Here is a 17,283-nt window from a genome sequence, read left to right as displayed (position 1 = left end):
ACACATTTACACCAAGAACGCTTTATTATATAATGATAATGAGAGCACTCGAGCCAAAAGGATGAGAACAATATTCGGAACATTGCTGTTTAGGAAGAGACTTTCATTTATTTCGCTAGAGAATATGCATGAAGAGACAAAAACAATGTAAATATACACGTGTGAAAGGGACTTCACTACAGTATTTCAAACTCAGACCAAGCCAGGTGAGCGCAGTCACAAATCCCTCGAAAAACCAGGGGAGGTGAACCATTTCTCATTCAAATTGTTATAACACATTTGTTTTGTGTGCTTTTTAATTTGCAGTAACTCTAACATGGTATTGGGGGGGTCAGTTGGTCGGCTCAAACGCTCTCAGCGGTTCCCACGACTTCCCTAAACCTAATCTCCTAATTGTCGCCTTTTCAACAAGAAACCCAAAAACCGACTACCCACGTTGAACTGGAAACGGGTCATTCAAAGTACCTACCCGGCCGGATGCAAAGCGAGACCGTTAGCAGGTAGACCTAGCGTAAAGTGACGGGAATCAAAGCGAGGGCCCCGGATGCTGTTTCGCTCAGGTCTCCGCGGCTCACCACAAGGATGTTTGGTAGTTGAACTTAATCTTCAGGAGATACTTGAGGTTTATTTGGGCTACGTCGTACACAATGTATCTGCGGCCGCGGTTGAGGAAACGGGAAGACGGAACATCAAGGTAACGCAAGCGACGCCGAGAGGCCGGCCCGTGCTGCAAGGATACTCGTTGTAGAGGAGACTGGTGTCGTCGATGTTGGTGTTGACCCCTTTCCCCAGAGGTACTTCCACGCCGTCTAAAGTGGCGGTGGCGGTCGACTCGGGAGCGGTTCGGCCCAAACCTGCACGGAAGGCCCCAACGTTGACCGCATTGTCTGTTTTGCCGGCATTTTCTTTCTTCTCATAAAGTAACGCACGCACGCACGCACACACACAATCTTGCAATATTACAAGTCGGCGAGCGTGGCACCTTTAACGCTGTGTTTGCCTTTTGGTAGTTTTGTGATGTGGGAGGCCTTTTTCAGTTCATGCCTGGAATCGAGAAAAGTAAGATGAACACCATTGATCTGGGCCTTTGGTCTCCGTTTCCGACACACGTCCGGATAGTCGGCGCTCACATGTTGCCGAGTGCGACCTCGGCGAGCAGCAGAAGGCCGACGGGGTCCGACTGCGAGGTGTGACAGTAGTTGGCGCTCTTGGACACCATGTCGGCAAAATACACGCCTTTGCCAAACATGTAACCCGTCTAGCCGCACGATGGGGCACAAGTTAGTGAGAAGGCAGGGGGTGGGCGCGCTTCTAAAACTGAGGCCGGCGCCAGACTCACCACCGGGGCTTCCGGGGGGGCGATACGAAGACCCTGCGACAGGATGCCGGCGTAGTTGGTGGCGCGCGAGCCGTGCCACAGGAGCTGGCGATTGTGAAGCTCCTCAAAGGGCCGGAAGCGCTGGCGCTCTCCCTCGCGCTTGATTTTGAAAATCTGAAAGCACGCTCATTTCAATCGGCTGGAATTGCATTGCTCTGCACGGGCAAAGCTCTTCTCGTAAAATGGACAGGAGGTCCTTCCGATTGTAAAGTTAATGATAATAAGTTGCAGCATGTGGGGCCGAGGGCCACTCACCTCTTGTACTTCCAGCGTGTACGTGTTGTGCGTGGCTGCGTGCGTGTTCTTAACATACTGCAGAATGATGTCAGCCTCCGGCGTGCCTTTGTCCACCACCTAGCCCCACCCCCCCAAAATAAATAAATAAATAAATAAAATTGCAGGCACGGATGGATCCAAACGGCGGAGGAGGCATCCCCGACCTCAATGTCGGTCTTGAGCTTCTCGTAGTTGATATCGATGGGGTCGCTCTGGTTGTCCTGCGCTCCTCCTCTCAGCAGACTGTAAGCCACTTCGATGTCCAACAGGTTGTCCAGCATCTGAACTTTAGCCTGCCCGGCGACGCACGCATGTTTGGATCCCGGCGCCGACTTTGGGCTCGCGAGCGCATACCTGAATGTAGTCCAGGTTGCTGAGCAGCGGCGGTTTCTTCATGCCAAAGTCGTGCGGGATCAGCGTGTAGAAGCGATTGGACAAATCCAAAACGTGCGACTCGGCCGCGTTGTCCGACACCGCCTGTACCGAAGAAGCGCTTAGCGAGCGAGCCATTTTGCAGAGGTTTTCTCGTCACCAAAGTATTCCGACTTAAAGCCAGAAAATGACAGTTGCGCATCAACAACAAACAACCGGCGGGCGAGTTTTGGGGTTTTCTTTTCTTTCTCTCCTGTGAACTGACCTGCTGCACTTCAGTGAGGAGAGCGTAAGCGCTCTGAATTTGTCTCTTGCTCAGTTTTCCCAGCGGCATCTTCTGGAGGTCAATCTGAAAAAGGCCAAGAAAAAAAACAGGCTGGCGCCTCCGCACGGGTTTTGGCGTAACTGCAAGTGGGAAGCGCCAAGCCCACCTCAAACTCCACCATGGCCTTCTTCATGCTTTCCACATCGAAGATCTGCTTGATCAGATCCTGGATAGGTTTGGCCAGCTTGGACTTGGTTCCCGCCGTGGCCGTCAGCCTCTTCACGGCTTCCTCGTCCTGCAGTCGCAAGCGGCGTAAGTGCCGAGACCGAGCGTCGCGTTTGTACGCGTTTGTTGGGGCCGACCTGTCCGTAGTCGATCTCCAGCGGGTAGAACTTGTTGGGGTACTTGGTGAAGTTGGAGGCGCCCCATACGTTGCCCGTCTTTTCTTTGTACACCGACAGGAAATTGTTGAGCGCCGAGTTCTTGTCGCCGATTTTGTCCAGCTTGTTACCCCCGATGGTGGTGCCCACCCGGCCCCACGAGCGGAACACCCAGTACCTGCGCGGAAGGCAAGCGGCCACTTCAGTAGAACCCAGCCATGCAGACAAACAAGCGTTTCACTTCACTACCGCGAGGAACTCAACAGAAATACGAGTACGCTTTTTTTCTTTCCCCACAGACCTTTTCTGTACGTCGTCCTCCAGCAGCTGCAGTTTGTAGTAGGAGTTGGTTCCCCGCATGATGTCCACCAGGCCCAGTGTGGCGCTGTACATTTTGCCGTTCTGCTCCAAAACGTGAGCACTGTTCTCCAGACCTGAGGAGGAGGAGGTCAAATCGGTCAATGTTCATCAATGGAGCAAGTTCAGAGACCGTGGCGGTAATGTATTTAAAGTGAGGCCACCTGAGTCCGGATCGACGGCAGCACCTCCTTTGACTGTCAATTTCATCTTCTTGGCTTTGCTCTTACCTGGAACAGTGAGCACATTTCAAACTTGAATTACACCTGAGAAAGGAAGTTGAGGTCACAAACCAACAACCCGCAATAGACGCAAACGGAGAGGTGTCCGTATTTTCCACGACTTAGCTGGCACGTCCGTCCGCACATTGTCCGCTGACATGCAAGCTCGAGATGTAGCCGAGCGTGGGCCAGCCATCGCACTTTTCAGCTGAGTGTTTCACCTTCTTCCTCTTTGACTCTGCCGGCGCTCTTGGAAGAAGCAGCGGCCCCCGACTTGGAGGGTGGTGCGGCGGCGGCGGCGGGCGCCTCCACCTTGACCTCGGCCCCCCACGGGGAGATGGCGTGCAGGGAGACCAGCTCCCCGAGCGCTTTGCCCGACGACTTGACCTCGGTGAGGAACTCCTCGGAGACCACGCGCACGCCCGCCTCCTTGGCCTCCTCCATTTTCTTGCCCATCTTCTCCACCTCCTCTGCGAGCGCGACATGACACGTGAAGCGGGCGATACGGAGGTTTGCGAGTTTGCGGCGGGCTTTCTCACTCTTGGTGCTGATGCAGAGAGAAGCCTTGTTGGCCACCGTGCCGATCTTCCCCCCCAGCTCCTCCACGGCTGCCTTGACCTCATCTTTATTCTTGGACAGTTTGCCGACAGTCAGCAGCTTCATGCCGCTGAGAGGTTTGTCTGCGGCGGCAGAGACGAGACGCAACGCATCGTTAGGGCCGCCCATGCTCCCTGAGCGGACGTCCGGTCTCGCGTCTCACCGGGAGGGCCGCCCTCCGGCAGCGGCGCAGCGGGGACGCCGGAGACGCCAGCCAGAGGCTCGGCTTTGAGGGCGGCTTGGCTCGGAGCGGGGGCCGCCTCCTGGGGGTAAACTCTGTCCTGACGCTCAAACTTGAACTTCTTGAGGAAAGGAACCTCGTGGAATTCCTAAAATGGAAAGATCTTGTCCTTTTGAGAACGAGGTCATAGCGCAATAGCATTGGCGGCTAACAGGAAAGCCGTCCTTTTGCGAACGTCTAAGATGACGCCTTCATCCCACTTTTTCGGTGGCTGTCCGTACCTTGGGGGTGAGCCAGTCTTTGCGTTGGGGTTTGGTGGTTCTGTACACGCACTTTGTCCAGGCCGAGATATCCCCGGAGCAGTAATAGGCATCGCCCTTGAAGACCAACTGGCCCAAGCACTCCTTGCAGGGTTCCAGCGCGCCGAAGGCCATGCCGTCGGCCAAGCTGTCCACAACCTGTCGGTCGGTGGCAGTCGGTCGGTCGGGGTTTGACCAAAAGCTTGGGCAAAGATTTGTTTTGTTTTTTGGCGACGCGCTCACGTTGGACTCTCCCGAAGGAACCTCCTGGCCGTTAGCAATGAGCAGCTCCTTCATGTCGTTGATGGAGCAATGCTTCCTCAGTTTGTCTTTAATGCTCCAGATCAGCTGGCTTTGGTCCTGCCAGGGCACACAAAGGCACTCAAGCAGAGGAGGGAGGGAGGGAGGGAGGGAGGGAGGGAGGGAGGGAGGGAGGGGGTGGTGCACGGGACGCTCAAATGGGAGTCAACGTTACCTTCAACTGAGCGTCCAATTTTTTCTTTTCCGCATCCTCCTCCTTCTTCTGCTTCTTTGACACTCCGTCCACCTCTTCGTTTTTGCGCTTTCTGGAAGAGAAGCAAGAAAAGGCTTTTTTTATTTTGATTTTTTTCTCCCCTCAACCAATCATTTCAATTCTGAAGTTATTCAATGTGATATGAGTGGAATGAAAGACACTTGCGCTCACCCTTCCACTTTGACTGCCGGGAGCCTCTTCTTGAGCTCCTCCTTGTCTTCGGCCTTGAGCGCGTTGAAGCCCTTGAGCTGGGCGCCGCTGTACTCCGGCTTGAAGTCCAGCTCCTCCCTGCGGCCCACGAAGCAGGCCGTGTGGTACCAGCGGTCGATCAGGCCCAGCTGGGGCTTCTCCGGATCCACCGTCTTCTTCGACACGCGGATCTGATCCTGCCGGTTAAGCCCAAAATGTCAAGGCTCCGCCTAAAGCCATGAGAATTAGTGTGCACCGCTTTGTCGCAGATGTTCCCACAGAGGAATGAATGAATGAATGGGTTATTTTTTAAGACGAGCCTTGTTCTGAATTCCAAGCAAAATGGACATTGCATGGATTGAAGGTCATTAAGGTAGAGGGAACCAACTCTTAATTGTGGACAAAAGACACGAGAACAAACCTTTTCTATTTTCAACTCGCAGCCCTTGCATGTGCTGCGGTTGGATTTGGCGTATTCGACGGCAAAGCCGTTGAGCGTCTTCTCCGCTTGCGCGCCGCCGCCGCCTTTCTTAGCCCCTTTTCCTACCAAAACACAATCAGCGACCAATTTGTCAGGCCTCGGAATGGAGACTGACCTCCTCCGGCGGTTCCGCCGCTTTCGATGGCCTTCTTGACTTTCTCCTGGTCTTCCCAGCGAAGGGCGGAGAAGCCGTCGATGTCGGAAGGGGACTGGGCCGCCGCTCGCAGCCAGAAGCAAGAGAAGTGATGCCAGTGTGGAACCTTGCCATCAAACATTGGTGACTGGAAGCAATGCAAAGCCATCAATGTTAGCAGCATATTTGGGGGTCATCATGGGGGGGGGGGGGGGGGGGGGTCTTGAAAGATCACAGGAAATGCTTGAAAACGTTGAATGTGTCAAAAAGGCAGTACAACTCGACCTGATTGATTCTCTTTACCTGATGCGGTAACGATAGTGCGAATCAGCTAATACGTTCGGACCACTGACTCATTCTAAGATTTGGATGCGAATTTGCACAGTAATAAGCTAAACTTGACGTTCAATGAAATGGGGAGACCGAACGTGAAGGGAAGGATCATTCCCAGTGGCCGACGGACGGCAGCCTTTAAAAAGCTAACAACGGCTTCCGCCTGCACGATGGGTACGTCCATTCAACAGTACAATCAATGTGTGAAAATACGAACTTTATTCAACAATGACGCCTCGTATTGTTTCAAAGGTAAATCAATCCAAAAAAAACAAAAACAAAACTCGACGTTAGCCCCTTAGCTCGGGTGCTTTGGGTCAAATTTGAGAAGCGGAGGCGGGCGGACGGACGAACGGCGCTAACCTGCACCATGATGGCCATTCGGAGCGAGTCTTTGGCGATGTTTTCCTTGCACTTCTTACACGACGCGCGGCCGCTCTTGGCGTACTCGGCCTTGTAGAGCTTGTCCTCTTGAGAGTCCGCCATCTTCGTCTTGTTTTGGAGGAAAAGCGGACGAAGAGAAAAAGACAAAAGTTGAACACTCGACAACACAATCGGAGCGGCAAAGCCCGCGTGCTGGCCTGTTCAGAAAGAGGGCGGGCAAAACAGGAGGTCTCATTCTCGCTCGCTTTTTTTTTTTTTTTTTCGCACACCGAACCGAAACGCTGGCGAGTTGCGCCGTATGTGCACTTGAAAAGGTCACATTTGTCAAATAATTTCCCCGGCGCTTGGCAGTGTAATGACTGGTAAATCAACATGAAAACTTCGACACATTCAAAATTAAGTTCATCTTTCTGGGCCATCTGTATTGAATAGACGATCAGACCCCGTGTAGACAGCACGAATCGAGTGGAGAATAATCGTCCAGAAGCTTGCAAGAGCTTCAGGAGCTATTCATTTGTCTGGAAAGCATCGTCTTCATCATCAGAAACTACTGGCGCTCGTTTTCAAAACTACCGAATAAATACGGTCATTCTTTCGACTGTTTTTTTATTCGACTTTTAACAGTAGGTTACAGTCTCAGTTTGAAAACCATTCCAAATAAACATATAAAAATCACTGCATGATTGTTTTAAGAACACAGGTCAACCATTGTTTACGATGTTTTCAAATCTGAGATGCAAGTAAACATTTCTAGTTATGCTTTCCAAAATAAAAGCCAATGTTTTATTTCTATTGCACACAGAAGACTAGGAGTTAGAGATCAAGCATTGAAAGATTATACAGCTCATTGTATATCTTGGAGAGGTTGTTGAGGTCGTTGTGATTTGAGGTATACAACGGTTTGGCTTGAAGGTTTCAGACCCCGACGAAGACGACAATTGGCCTTGACAACGTCCTCGTTGTCACAATACAAAGTACGGAAAAAGATAGGTTAAAGTAGGGTATGTAGGCTACTGCAGAGGTATGGCAGAATGTGAGTCTGGGTCACTTTGAATGGGTTCTCCCATCAGCACTTGAGGGTGCAGGTTGACAGAGCGAATCCCCCGTTGGTCTCCCTCAGCCTCTCCTTGTGTCTGCCTTGGACCAGACTGAACACGATGCCCGCCAGCGTCATGCGTCCCTCCATCTTGGCCCCCGGGCGTCCGTCCGTCGCCGAAACGGCTCTCTTGCTGCGCATGGTGCTGATGAAGTAGGTACGCACTTTGCCCTGACACTCGCTCACCTGCAAGAACATCAGTCACACATGGACTTGACGGAAGCGGACGTCTGCCAGTTATTCCGTCGGGCCATCCGACACTCACCCCCTTGACAAAGATCTCCCCACGCAGCTCCAAGACAAAGCCCCACTCTGCCAGGATCCTGCGGGTGGCCTCGGGCACCTGGATGCGTCCGCTCACCCCCGTGCTGTCCATGCGGCTGGCCAGGTTCACCGTGGAGCCCCAGATGTCGTACTGCGGTTTGCTGGCACCGATCACGCCCGCTACCACCGGCCCGTGAGCGATGCCTAAGGTACGGACAAATCACCACCCTTAGACATCTACTGCAGTAGGCCGCCGCAGAAGCTTACAAGTTTAACGCCCTTTGTTGTCAACTTCCCGTCTGAGGAAACACACCCGAGTGTCGCTGGACAAGGAGCGATGGCGCACGTCCACCACCGACTTACCGACACGGAGCTGAAAGTCTTTGGCGGAGTGCCTGTTAATCTCCTTCAAGGTCTCCTGCATGGCCAGAGCAAACAGAACCAGTTCGCTCAAGTGATTCCATTCGTCCATGGACGTCTGCCAGGGAGGTGGATGAGGAGTCAGACGTGAGCGAGCGAGTGAGCGAGCGAGCACGTGGCTTGGAAAGTTCACGTGGAAAGCAAAAAAAAAGGGCTCTCTCCCACCTGCCTGTCGGGCGCCAGACCGGAAGCGGCCATATAGCAGCTGCCGATGGTCTTGATCTTCTCCACGTAATGAAAGTACGACTCCTCCAGCAACTAGGCGGCAAACATTTGATTTGAAACCTATGTCCTCTCGATTAGCTGACGGAAGCCCAAGTTGGCTAAGCCGAGCCCGGCGCTAACGCGAGTCACCTCGTCGAAGCCGGCTATGATCTCGTTGAGGAGTCGGAGGCAATCCACACCTTCGTGTCTGATCTCCTTTTGCTCAAAGTATTCGTTAAATCCAGCGATAGAGGCAAACATCACCCCCACCTCGTCGTAGGACTGCGAGTAGAGCTCCTGCAGAGGAACCATGACTCTCAATGACTCAATTGGGAGGAGGGGGGCAAAAAGACCATTGATGATTTCCACGTGCGGCGGGCGGATCCGCTCTGCACACGCACCTCATCGTTCTTGCTGCGGTCCAAGAAGTGGCGGGCCACGTGCATGGGCAGAATATTGTGCAGCAGACACTCATTGTGCTCCCGCAGCTCCCGCATGTCCTCCACTTCCTGCTGAGCCTGCAGACGCCACAGGAAGTCCTGCCTGGCGGTGGCCTCCCACTGGACAGCAAATACAAGTCGGACCCGCTCCCATCTTTGCCAAAGATCCGGAAGGCGGACGAGTCGGTCGGTACCTGGCGTCCGTTGTAAAAGACCGCCACGATGAACATGACCAAGAGGAGGATGGCGATGCCTTTTCTCCTCACGTAGTAAGACCTGCGCAGGCACCATGAACACAAGAGAAAAAGAAAAAAAACAAAAAAAAAGACAAAGCTAAAAACGTCTTGGACGTGCTAAGATCTGAATTTGCAAGTCGGACCCATGCGGCATGTCTTGACGCGCGAGAGACAGGAAGGCCAGATGGATGAGGTAGGAATAGATGGCCACGGCCAGCAGCAGCACGGCCAGCTTCAGCAGGGAGTTGAGACGAAGAAACACGGCGCACGTCACCATGGCGATCACGCCGCTCAGCACAAACACCTGAGGGAAGAAGAAGAGAAAGGAGCCACTTTGGAGCTCCAGCCAGCCAGCCAGCCAGCCAGCCAACCAAGTTCACCTCACTCAACTTGGTTACCTCCGGGTAGGAACACACGGTGAGAGCCGATGACGCCGTGTTGGTCTTTTCCATCGGGTGAGCTCCTCCCGCGTCTGTCAGAACGCACCACAACTACAACGCACACACAAATGATGAGTTTGACACGCAAAGTCTTTTCTTTGAACATGGAGGTGCGCTCACAATGTCCGTGGAGGCCAAACCAAAGTTAATGACGACGGTCGTGAGGGTGAGCGTGTTGCGAGCGCTGTTGTTCTCGTGGATCCAGCAGCAGAACTGCTGCAGCGCGGCCGGGCTCCATTTGAACTCCTCGGCCAGCGCCAGCAGCAGCAGCAGCGTGTAGGTGAGCAGGAACAGGGAAAACTGCACCACGGCTGGTATCAGCCTGGGAGGGAACAGATGATGAAAAGTGTCTGAGGACAGGAACCAAGAGCCATCTTGCCGTCTTGTCGGCCATTCCCTGCCTGGGTGCCGGGATGAGGGCCTGGGCGGCCATGACAAAGAGCAGCATGATGAAGGAGCAGAGCAGGTTGGAGTTGAACATTTCGTCTCTCATCTGGGAAAACTGAAGATCGGAGCGGTCAAGTTTGCCGCACACAGACAGCGGGCCCGGGCCAAATGCGCGGCCGTACCTTGTCCTCCACGTGCGTGTCCTTGAATAGCAGGGACAGAGGACTGATGTGCTCCTTGTGCATACGCTCGCTGCTGCGGATCTCGATGGCGCGTTTGATGCGTTGGTTGATTTCCTTGGAGGTGGACGGCCATATGTTGGGCAACGACCCGTTGGTGAACGAGGCCAAGATCTGCAAGGCAACGGACGCCAGATTGAGCCCATCGGCACCACGGCCAGGGAGGGAGGAGGCCTGGAGTCGAGACGTACGCTGTTCATGTCGACGGCGCTGCCGAAAGGAGTTTGGTGGCCGCGACTGGTTTTGCGGACTTTGCGCGGTTCGGCGTGCTCATCTCGGGGGATGTCCTCCTGAGGGCAAATGAGGAAGGTGGCGATGTTGTGTCGCCGCAGGAACTCGTTCCTGTCACCTCCGTGTCCGTCCTCTGTCTTGTAGGTGCCTTCCAGGCAGTCCAGGGTGGCCTTGGAGATATGGATCCTCCTGTGGAGGGAAGGGAAATGAGACCCGGAGCCCGGAGCCCCGCCGTTATGCCGGCGGCCGGAGCCCCTCACCCCGGTATGCCGCCCGCCTCCAGCATGTTGGCGATGCCCACGTCCCAAGACCAAACATCAAACTGCCATTTCTGCAGACCCAGCACCCCGCACAGGACCGAGCCCGAATGGATGCCGATCCTCATGTCCATGTTGAAGTTGAGCTGCCTCCGGACGGACCTGGGGGCGGCGAGATGGCGTCAGACGCGTTTTGGTAGCGACTGAGCGAGCGGGCGGGCGGGCGGGCGGGCGTCATCACCGTATGGTGTTAATCATAGCCAGACCCATTTCCACGCAGTGCCGGGCGTGGGCGCGCTGGGGTTCCGGGACCCCGGACACGCAATAATAACAGTCCCCGAGTATCTTGATCCGCAGGCACTGGTGCTCCTGCGACAAACACGCCGAGCGAGGTTGGCGTCGAAGCAAAACGCGGGCCAAAGCGCTGGCTCGCCTCGCCTCGGCTTTCTACCTCGGCCAAATGGTCAAAGCGTCCAAAGAGCTCGTTGAGGGTTCGAACCAAATCCTGAGCTGACAGGTTCATGGATAGCAGAGTAAAGCCCTTGATGTCGGCAAAAAGGATGCTGCCGAGCAGAGACCGACAGACAGACAGACAGACAGACAGACAGACAGACAGATCAGATCAGATCCGGTTCTGCATTTGAGGACTGGCAACAAAACCCACCTGACATCTTTGTACTGGTGGATATAAATCTTGTGAAACTCTTGAGGAATGAGCTCATCTTCCATGGAGCTCATGTCGGCGATCATTTCCAAGGCGACAAAGCGGGGCAAAATGGACAAGACCAGACGCTCCTTTGGCGGAGAAACGGCGGTGGTCAAATCCTAGCCGCCAGGGGCCAGGGTGGGTGTCTTACCTGCCGCTGGTTCTCCTGCTCCAGCCGGAGGCGGCCTTCGATGCAGCGCCGCGTTTCCAGGAACACCTGGCGCTGCGAATGATCGCTCAGGTAGTGAATGAAGAATCCGGCCGTGTTCATCCCCAGGTACAGGAGGCCTTGGGCCAGCACCTACGACCGCCAAAGTTGCACTTGAGGGAACGGAGCCAGAAGGTGGAGAATCTTGGCCTCACCTTGGTCAAGAGCACGGCGTCGTGACGGAAGCGTACGATCTCGGCCGCCAGCTGCAGCGCTGACGTCAGCGAGCCGGCGCACATGGCCCACGCCAGCGGTAGGGGAAGCAGCGTGTAGGTGGCAAACAGCGTGAACAGGAGGTACCACGACGGGTCTTTCTCCAGACCGTAGACCAGTCCTCCCAGAACCTGAGCCGTCTGCGACAGCCAGCTGGCCAGCCCGGCGTAATGAAGCCACCTGGGCGACATGGAGTCCTTATAGGTGAGCACCCCCACGCAGAGCGCCACGGCAAACACCATGAAGGCACACGTCAAGCAGCCTCGCAGGGGCTCGGCCGCCGGCGCCGCCAGCGCCGCCAGCGCCGCCGCCTCCTCCTCCTCGCGCGCCAAGGCCAGGTACAGAACCAGGATCTGCAGCTTGGCCACGGCATCGATCGCATTGGTGATGGCCAGGGAGTTGCGTCTTTGGTGGGACGAGTGCTGCTGGTAGAGTTTTTCCAGGTCTTTGGACTTGAAGGTGTGCCTCAGGCCGGGGATGTAAATGCCGTGAATAATGCGGCCCCAGTGCACAAAGAAGTCGGCGTCGCTGGCGTATTCGTTGGCGGCGCCGGGCCCTCCCACGCTGTGGCTGACGGAGCCGCGCATGTGGGAGGGGTGCACTCGAAAGGTGGAGGAGCGCCGCTTGACTCCGCGCGAGGCCTTGCTGCGGATCTGCCGGTTGATTTCTTCCATGTAGGCGTCGGTCACAAAGATCTTGCGAGCTGGCTCCACGCCCACCTGTCACGCCGCAAAAGCACCGTTCGGACAGGTTCTCCGGGAGCCCGAGGCTGGCCCGAGGCTGGCCCGAGGCTGGCCCGAGGCTGGCCCGAGGCTGGCCCACGGCGGCGTTCACCTGAGCGCTGAGCTCCTGCTGGGTGATGATGTGCTTGACGGCGTTCTGCCACAGCATCTTTTTCCGCCTCAGCCCCGGGGACAGGGTGGCGCCGGCGCCGGGGCGGGGCGGCTCGCGCAGCTCCGTGGAGGAGACCTGTGTCGTCTCTGCAAAGGTCACCATGGCGGGCTTCCCGGCTTCAGTCGCTCACCTCAGATCTAAGGAAGAGCATCATCGCAAAGAGGGAGGGATTGTGCGCAGGCAGATTGGGCAGCCAGCCGTGCCGTAGCGCCGGAAGCTTGTGAACCAATGATCAGTGGCCGCATTTAGACATGAGCCGGCTAATGCCCCCTGAGTTGAAGTCGTCCAGGTGGCTCTGGCTGTCCACTCTTGTCACACGTGACTCACTTCCAAGGTGGCCAATCCTATTAGCACGCCGTCTCGGAATAGTACGCTCTGAACTGAAATGGGGATAAAGCAGAACGCCGCTCCGTTCCTTTGCTACGTATGTATATCTACTGGAAGAGCGCGACGCTCTTCTGATTTGGGTTGGTCCGCTTTGCAGAGCTTAACCCTCAAGGCAAAAGCTGTCGGAGACACGAGAGCGCCGAATGGGTCAACGCGAGTCACGTCCGCCAAGCACTGACCTGGAGTGTGATGCCATTGGTGTGTCCAGCCAGCGCTCATGCTCAGGTTTAGCCGCGGCAGAGGCAGCCCGTGCGTCACGATTCATTTTTCCCCACATTCGCTCGTGTCCGCTCCGTACGAAATTCTGATATCCTTCAGGAATGAAAGGGGAAAATGGTCTTCATGTCATTCCAGAGGCAGAACAAGGGACAAACGTGGATCCGGCGGGATTGGAGATGACCACCTGTTTTGAAAGGAAGTCCGCAACTGTTAGGGAGCAGGGCGGCGGCGGCTGCAAAGAGGATTAATTAGTCAGCAGCCATTCTCTCCCTCTCTTCTCTTCTGTTCTGCAAAGCTCAGGTCACGCTCGCTCCATGCTGCATGCAGGGGTAAATCTTGCCCTCTCTCTCTCTCTCTCTCTCTCTCTTCCTCCCCCCGGCCAAGTCAGACAAATCTGCTCAAAGCTGGACTCCCAAATGTGTTGATCTGTGTGTTATTTTTTTGGGGTTGCAATCCTTAAAAGTAAGCACTCTGTACACTAGTTTGTAGACAGGGAGTGATTTATTGCGGCGTGCCATTTCTTACAGCGGAGGGAGGGATGTTTTTACGTTCAAAACTAATCAACATTTTAAAATTAGAATCATAATGGATCACCATTATTACTTTTACAATTCTCGCCATTTATATATTTATCTTTTCGAATTTGCATTCATGTCATTGTTTTCTCTCGTCACGGTGGTTCCACCCACTCGCGAACTGGCAGGGGAAGCAACGAGAAGGAAATAAAAAAAAAAAAAAAAAAGAAAGAGCGGGCCACTGCCACTCGTCACCATGAGCGGCACGGACGGCGTGGAGAGCTTCGAGAGCCCGGACAAGGGGCGAGGCCTCCGAGTAAGCAGAGCCTTCCACGTCGGGGAGCTGCTCTTCTCCTGCCCGCCCTACGCTTGCGTCCTCTCGGCCCAAGAGCGGGGAGCCTGCTGCGACTTCTGCTTCAACAGGTGGCTGGACAACTCAAAGTATCTACGCGTCCATCTAGCCTTGACTTGAAGTGCTGCTTACTTTCTTCATGTGCAGAAAGGAGTCCATTTTTCAAATGTATTACATTGGTCTTTACATTTTCTACAGTGTCCCTATGCCTGTCATTATTTTGATGAAATTCAACGTGGCTTTTAATCATTCGCACCGTGGCATTTCTTTCAGGACGACATTTGGCTCTCCGTAAGGTCGGCGCTATTAATACTGCCGAATGTTTTCAAGCCGGCCGGGCCGCCCTCACTTGCAACTGCTGCTTCTCGTCATCACATAATGGGGGAGGGGGACGGGGCTGATATGGAATGTCCACCCCGGAGCTAGCAAAAGCTTCAAACGGGTTACCGAAAGTGGAAGGCTAGTAAAAAAATACGATCTTCATCATCACAATGGTATCTGGTCAAAACATAGAACTATGTGGAAGTAACGCGGCAGGTAGGGAAGGATGAAAAGGTGCCATCCATGTCTTTTTCAGGAAGGAGAGCCTGGCTAGATGTGGAAAGTGCAAGAAAGCCCACTACTGCGATGCCAAATGTCAGGTAGGGGGCAAAGGTCATCCGCTCGCTATGCACGTTACATGTCAGTGATACGCAAGGTGCTGAACCCTCGAAAGAAAAGCAAAATGTGCCAATTACCAATTGGAGTTTTCCTGCATGGAGCGCAGAAGGGCGACTGGGCGGCACACAAGCTGGAGTGCTCGGCCATGGTGGCCTACGGCGAGAACTGGCGCCCGTCGGAGAGCAGCCGCCTGGTGGCTCGAATCCTGGCCAGGAAGGTGAGCGAGGAAGGCGGCGGGCTCGCTCGTGTCCCGGCTGAAACGCTGCACGCCCTCCCTTCCTCCCTGCAGAAAACGCAGCAAGAAAGAAGTGCGTCCGAGAGGATCCTGCTGGTCGGCGACATGCAGTCACGTGAGTCCAAAGCCAGGTCCATTTGGAGCAGGATTTGAAATACAAATCCCAAGCCGGACTTGAACCCCAACGCTTACGTGAAGCCCGGCTTGAAGCGCACTTTGGAAAGGCAAACGCGCAACCCTAAGTGGGCGCCTGCCTTCCTTCCTTCCTTCCTTCCTTCCTTCCTTCCTTCCTTCCTTCCTTCCTGCTGCAGACATGGAGGACACAGACAAGGAGAAAGGAGGCAACATCCAGGCGGACGCAGCCGGACTACATCGCTTTTACTCCAAACATTTGGACTTTCCCGACTCCAAAGAGCTTCTCTCGCTTTTCTCACAGGTAAAGTCAGTTCTTTTCTTTTTTTCGAACCCACTTCCAGTCAGTCCGAGATCTTGTCCAAATCTTCTTTTTCCACAGGTTTCCTGTAATGGCTTCACAATAGAGGATGAGGAATTGTCCCAAGTGGGCACTGCAATCTACCCAGAGTAAGACAAAAGTTAGTCCTCACCTAGAGCAAGTGCTTCATGCTAAGCTAATTAGCATGCACAGGACGCTGCAAAGGTGTGCCAATACTCACCCAACGCCTGCGCAGAAGAGGAAAGTTGACAGGACCTGTGGCCTTTTTTTATTCTGGGCACACGTGATTTTGTTCCGCATGAAAATTCAAGCAGGAATAAGTCGATCAAATGTGTTTTGCAGTGTAGCGTTGCTCAACCACAGTTGCGTTCCCAACGCCATAGTGACATTCAAGGGTCGCGATGCTGAGGTGCGGGCCGTCCGGGACATGAAGGCTGGAGATGAAGTGAGACGCACCCTCGCACAAACGATATGATTGTTGAGCCAGTGAGCTGAACGTGCGTGCGTGCGGGCGTGCGGGCGTGTGCTTCCGGCTGCTAGGTGTTCATCAGTTACATCGACCTGCTCTACCCGACGGACGACCGCAACGAAAGACTCCGAGAGTCCTACTACTTCACCTGCGACTGCGAAGAGTGTCGCACCAGATGCAAAGTGACGACACAAAATAAGAACAAGAACATGCAATGCACTGCACTCAAAGACAGACAAAACATTGGTCACGACCCACGGACACACCTCAATGCACGGACGTATGCGACGCAACGCAACACGCCTTCGCGCAAATGACGCTTTCTTGTCTTGTCTTTTCTTCTCTTTGCGTGCCTGAGCTCAGGACAAGCTGAAGCTGAAAGTGCGCAAGCGTGGCGAACCGGCGGACGCCGAGGCCATGATGCGCTACGCTCGCAAAAGCATCCGGGACTTCCAGGAACTCAAACGTGTGAAAAATATCCTCCAAAGTTTGCAACTTGAACGCGGCCGTTTGAAAGCCTGTCCCGTTGCACCCTTGACTCTCTGGCACCCCCTAGCGAGCTTCTGGAGACGTGCGAGCAGACCCTGGAGAAGATGGGCGGCGTGCTGGACGACGCCAACGTTTACATGTTGCACTTCGACTACCAGGCCATGGGCGTGTGCGTCTACCAGGGAGACCTCCACGCTGCCGTGCGCTATGGAGAGATGCTCCTTCAACCATTCAGGTGCATCCTCTTTGTAGGCTCCCAAAAAAAACAATCATACCAGCAAATGAAGGTGTTTTTTTTTTTTTTCTCCCTTTCTGAAACATCAGAGCTAGCAATTACAGTGCACGGTAGCATCCATGTTGCGCAAGCCAAAAGATCTCAAACGGGAACGTTGCGACAAGTGAGCACATGCCAAGTATTTCACTTTTTGTCATGGTATCTCACTTTTTGTCACGGCAGCCAGCTGTATCCGGCCTACTCGCTCAACGTGTCGTCTTTGTACCTGAAGCTGTCCCGACTCTACCTGGCCTCGGACAGACGCTCGGCAGGGGTCGCCGCGCTCCAGCAGGTGCCGTTGCTTTTGGTACCGGCGCCACCAGGCGCCACCAGGCGCCACCCATGTGCCACCCATGTGTTCACGAGCGGATCGTTTGTCGTGCAGGCAATGAGCATCATGCAAGTGGCCCACGGGAAAGATCATCCCTACGTCCGAGAACTGCGCGAGCGACTCACCTCATAGGAATACACGCCGTCGTCGCCGCCTCCACAGAGCCCAATCCGTCCCGCCAGGGAACTTCCGGCGACATCCGCAGATACGAGCTGTTAGACGGACGATTATTTTCATTTAGGATGGCAAAAACTTCCAATGCATTTTGGAGTTCAAATGTCAACGTGCCTCCCATTGCTTGTG

The 17,283-nt window shown here is 54.5% G+C and overlaps 3 protein-coding genes across 4 annotated transcripts; 1 reads left to right on the top strand and 2 right to left on the bottom strand.

Annotated features, from left to right (window-relative positions):
- Positions 1-82: 82 nt before the first annotated feature.
- On the bottom strand, positions 83-6,580 carry parp1 (poly (ADP-ribose) polymerase 1). Its single transcript, XM_049756170.2, has 23 exons — positions 6,340-6,580; positions 5,626-5,791; positions 5,451-5,572; positions 5,012-5,226; positions 4,802-4,892; positions 4,570-4,686; positions 4,309-4,485; positions 4,010-4,175; positions 3,789-3,929; positions 3,471-3,719; positions 3,193-3,258; positions 2,973-3,105; positions 2,654-2,849; positions 2,458-2,586; positions 2,292-2,375; positions 2,009-2,131; positions 1,819-1,947; positions 1,634-1,732; positions 1,340-1,492; positions 1,131-1,258; positions 983-1,044; positions 740-854; positions 83-653 (listed from the first exon to the last, which is right to left on the bottom strand). The coding sequence occupies exons 1-23, from the start codon at positions 6,460-6,462 to the stop codon at positions 572-574; spliced, it is 3,066 nt and encodes a 1,021-aa protein (XP_049612127.1). The 5' UTR covers positions 6,463-6,580; the 3' UTR covers positions 83-571.
- A 369-nt stretch (positions 6,581-6,949) lies between these two features.
- si:dkey-206f10.1 (adenylate cyclase type 8) lies at positions 6,950-13,666 on the bottom strand. Its single transcript, XM_049756167.2, has 21 exons — positions 13,162-13,666; positions 12,536-12,732; positions 11,644-12,420; positions 11,432-11,581; positions 11,239-11,369; positions 11,026-11,137; positions 10,816-10,943; positions 10,578-10,736; positions 10,278-10,506; positions 10,030-10,200; positions 9,862-9,962; positions 9,581-9,782; positions 9,419-9,511; positions 9,164-9,324; positions 8,979-9,060; positions 8,746-8,904; positions 8,495-8,641; positions 8,306-8,398; positions 8,084-8,198; positions 7,722-7,924; positions 6,950-7,642 (listed from the first exon to the last, which is right to left on the bottom strand). Exons 2-21 carry the CDS (start codon positions 12,695-12,697, stop codon positions 7,427-7,429), a joined length of 3,591 nt encoding a protein of 1,196 aa, XP_049612124.1. The 5' UTR covers positions 12,698-12,732; positions 13,162-13,666; the 3' UTR covers positions 6,950-7,426.
- Positions 13,667-13,813: 147 nt separating this feature from the next.
- Positions 13,814-17,263, top strand: LOC125989855 (N-lysine methyltransferase SMYD2-B-like). Of its 2 annotated transcripts, none has more exons than XM_049756258.2 (12): positions 13,814-14,139; positions 14,646-14,709; positions 14,835-14,945; positions 15,018-15,078; positions 15,275-15,399; positions 15,478-15,545; positions 15,760-15,862; positions 15,958-16,068; positions 16,250-16,361; positions 16,436-16,610; positions 16,833-16,941; positions 17,035-17,263. In XM_049756258.2, exons 1-12 carry the CDS (start codon positions 13,973-13,975, stop codon positions 17,110-17,112), a joined length of 1,284 nt encoding a protein of 427 aa, XP_049612215.1. In that variant the 5' UTR covers positions 13,814-13,972; the 3' UTR covers positions 17,113-17,263. The 2 variants fall into 2 exon arrangements, with proteins under 2 accessions (XP_049612215.1, XP_068505291.1); XM_068649190.1 differs by having other exon boundaries at positions 15,018-15,090.
- The last annotated feature ends 20 nt before the right edge of the window (positions 17,264-17,283 follow it).

Source organism: Syngnathus scovelli, chromosome 20 (assembly GCF_024217435.2).
Source record: "Syngnathus scovelli strain Florida chromosome 20, RoL_Ssco_1.2, whole genome shotgun sequence".
NCBI classification, from domain to species: domain Eukaryota; kingdom Metazoa; phylum Chordata; class Actinopteri; order Syngnathiformes; family Syngnathidae; genus Syngnathus; species Syngnathus scovelli.
Note: the sequence above shows the minus strand (reverse complement) of the source record. Positions and strands in the feature narration are given on the sequence as shown.

Excerpts from the sequence above, each read along its gene's own strand:
- parp1 (XM_049756170.2), bottom strand. The coding sequence starts at position 6,462 with ATGGCGGACTCTCAAGAGGACAAGCTCTACAAGGCCGAGTACGCCAAG. Across the intron at positions 4,893-5,011 it reads CCGGCAGTCAAAGTGGAAGG|AAAGCGCAAAAACGAAGAGG; the intron begins GTGAGCGCAAGT and ends CTTCTCTTCCAG. Across the intron at positions 654-739 it reads ACCAGTCTCCTCTACAACGA|ATACATTGTGTACGACGTAG; the intron begins GTATCCTTGCAG and ends CCGCGGCCGCAG.
- si:dkey-206f10.1 (XM_049756167.2), bottom strand. The coding sequence starts at position 12,697 with ATGGTGACCTTTGCAGAGACGACACAGGTCTCCTCCACGGAGCTGCGC. Across the intron at positions 11,582-11,643 it reads ACGCCGTGCTCTTGACCAAG|GTGCTGGCCCAAGGCCTCCT; the intron begins GTGAGGCCAAGA and ends TGGCGGTCGTAG. Across the intron at positions 9,512-9,580 it reads GTTTGGCCTCCACGGACATT|TTGTGGTGCGTTCTGACAGA; the intron begins GTGAGCGCACCT and ends TGTGCGTTGTAG.
- LOC125989855 (XM_068649190.1), top strand. The coding sequence starts at position 13,973 with ATGAGCGGCACGGACGGCGTGGAGAGCTTCGAGAGCCCGGACAAGGGG. Across the intron at positions 14,140-14,645 it reads TGCGACTTCTGCTTCAACAG|GAAGGAGAGCCTGGCTAGAT; the intron begins GTGGCTGGACAA and ends TGTCTTTTTCAG. Across the intron at positions 15,091-15,274 it reads GCAGTCACGTGAGTCCAAAG|ACATGGAGGACACAGACAAG; the intron begins CCAGGTCCATTT and ends TTCCTGCTGCAG.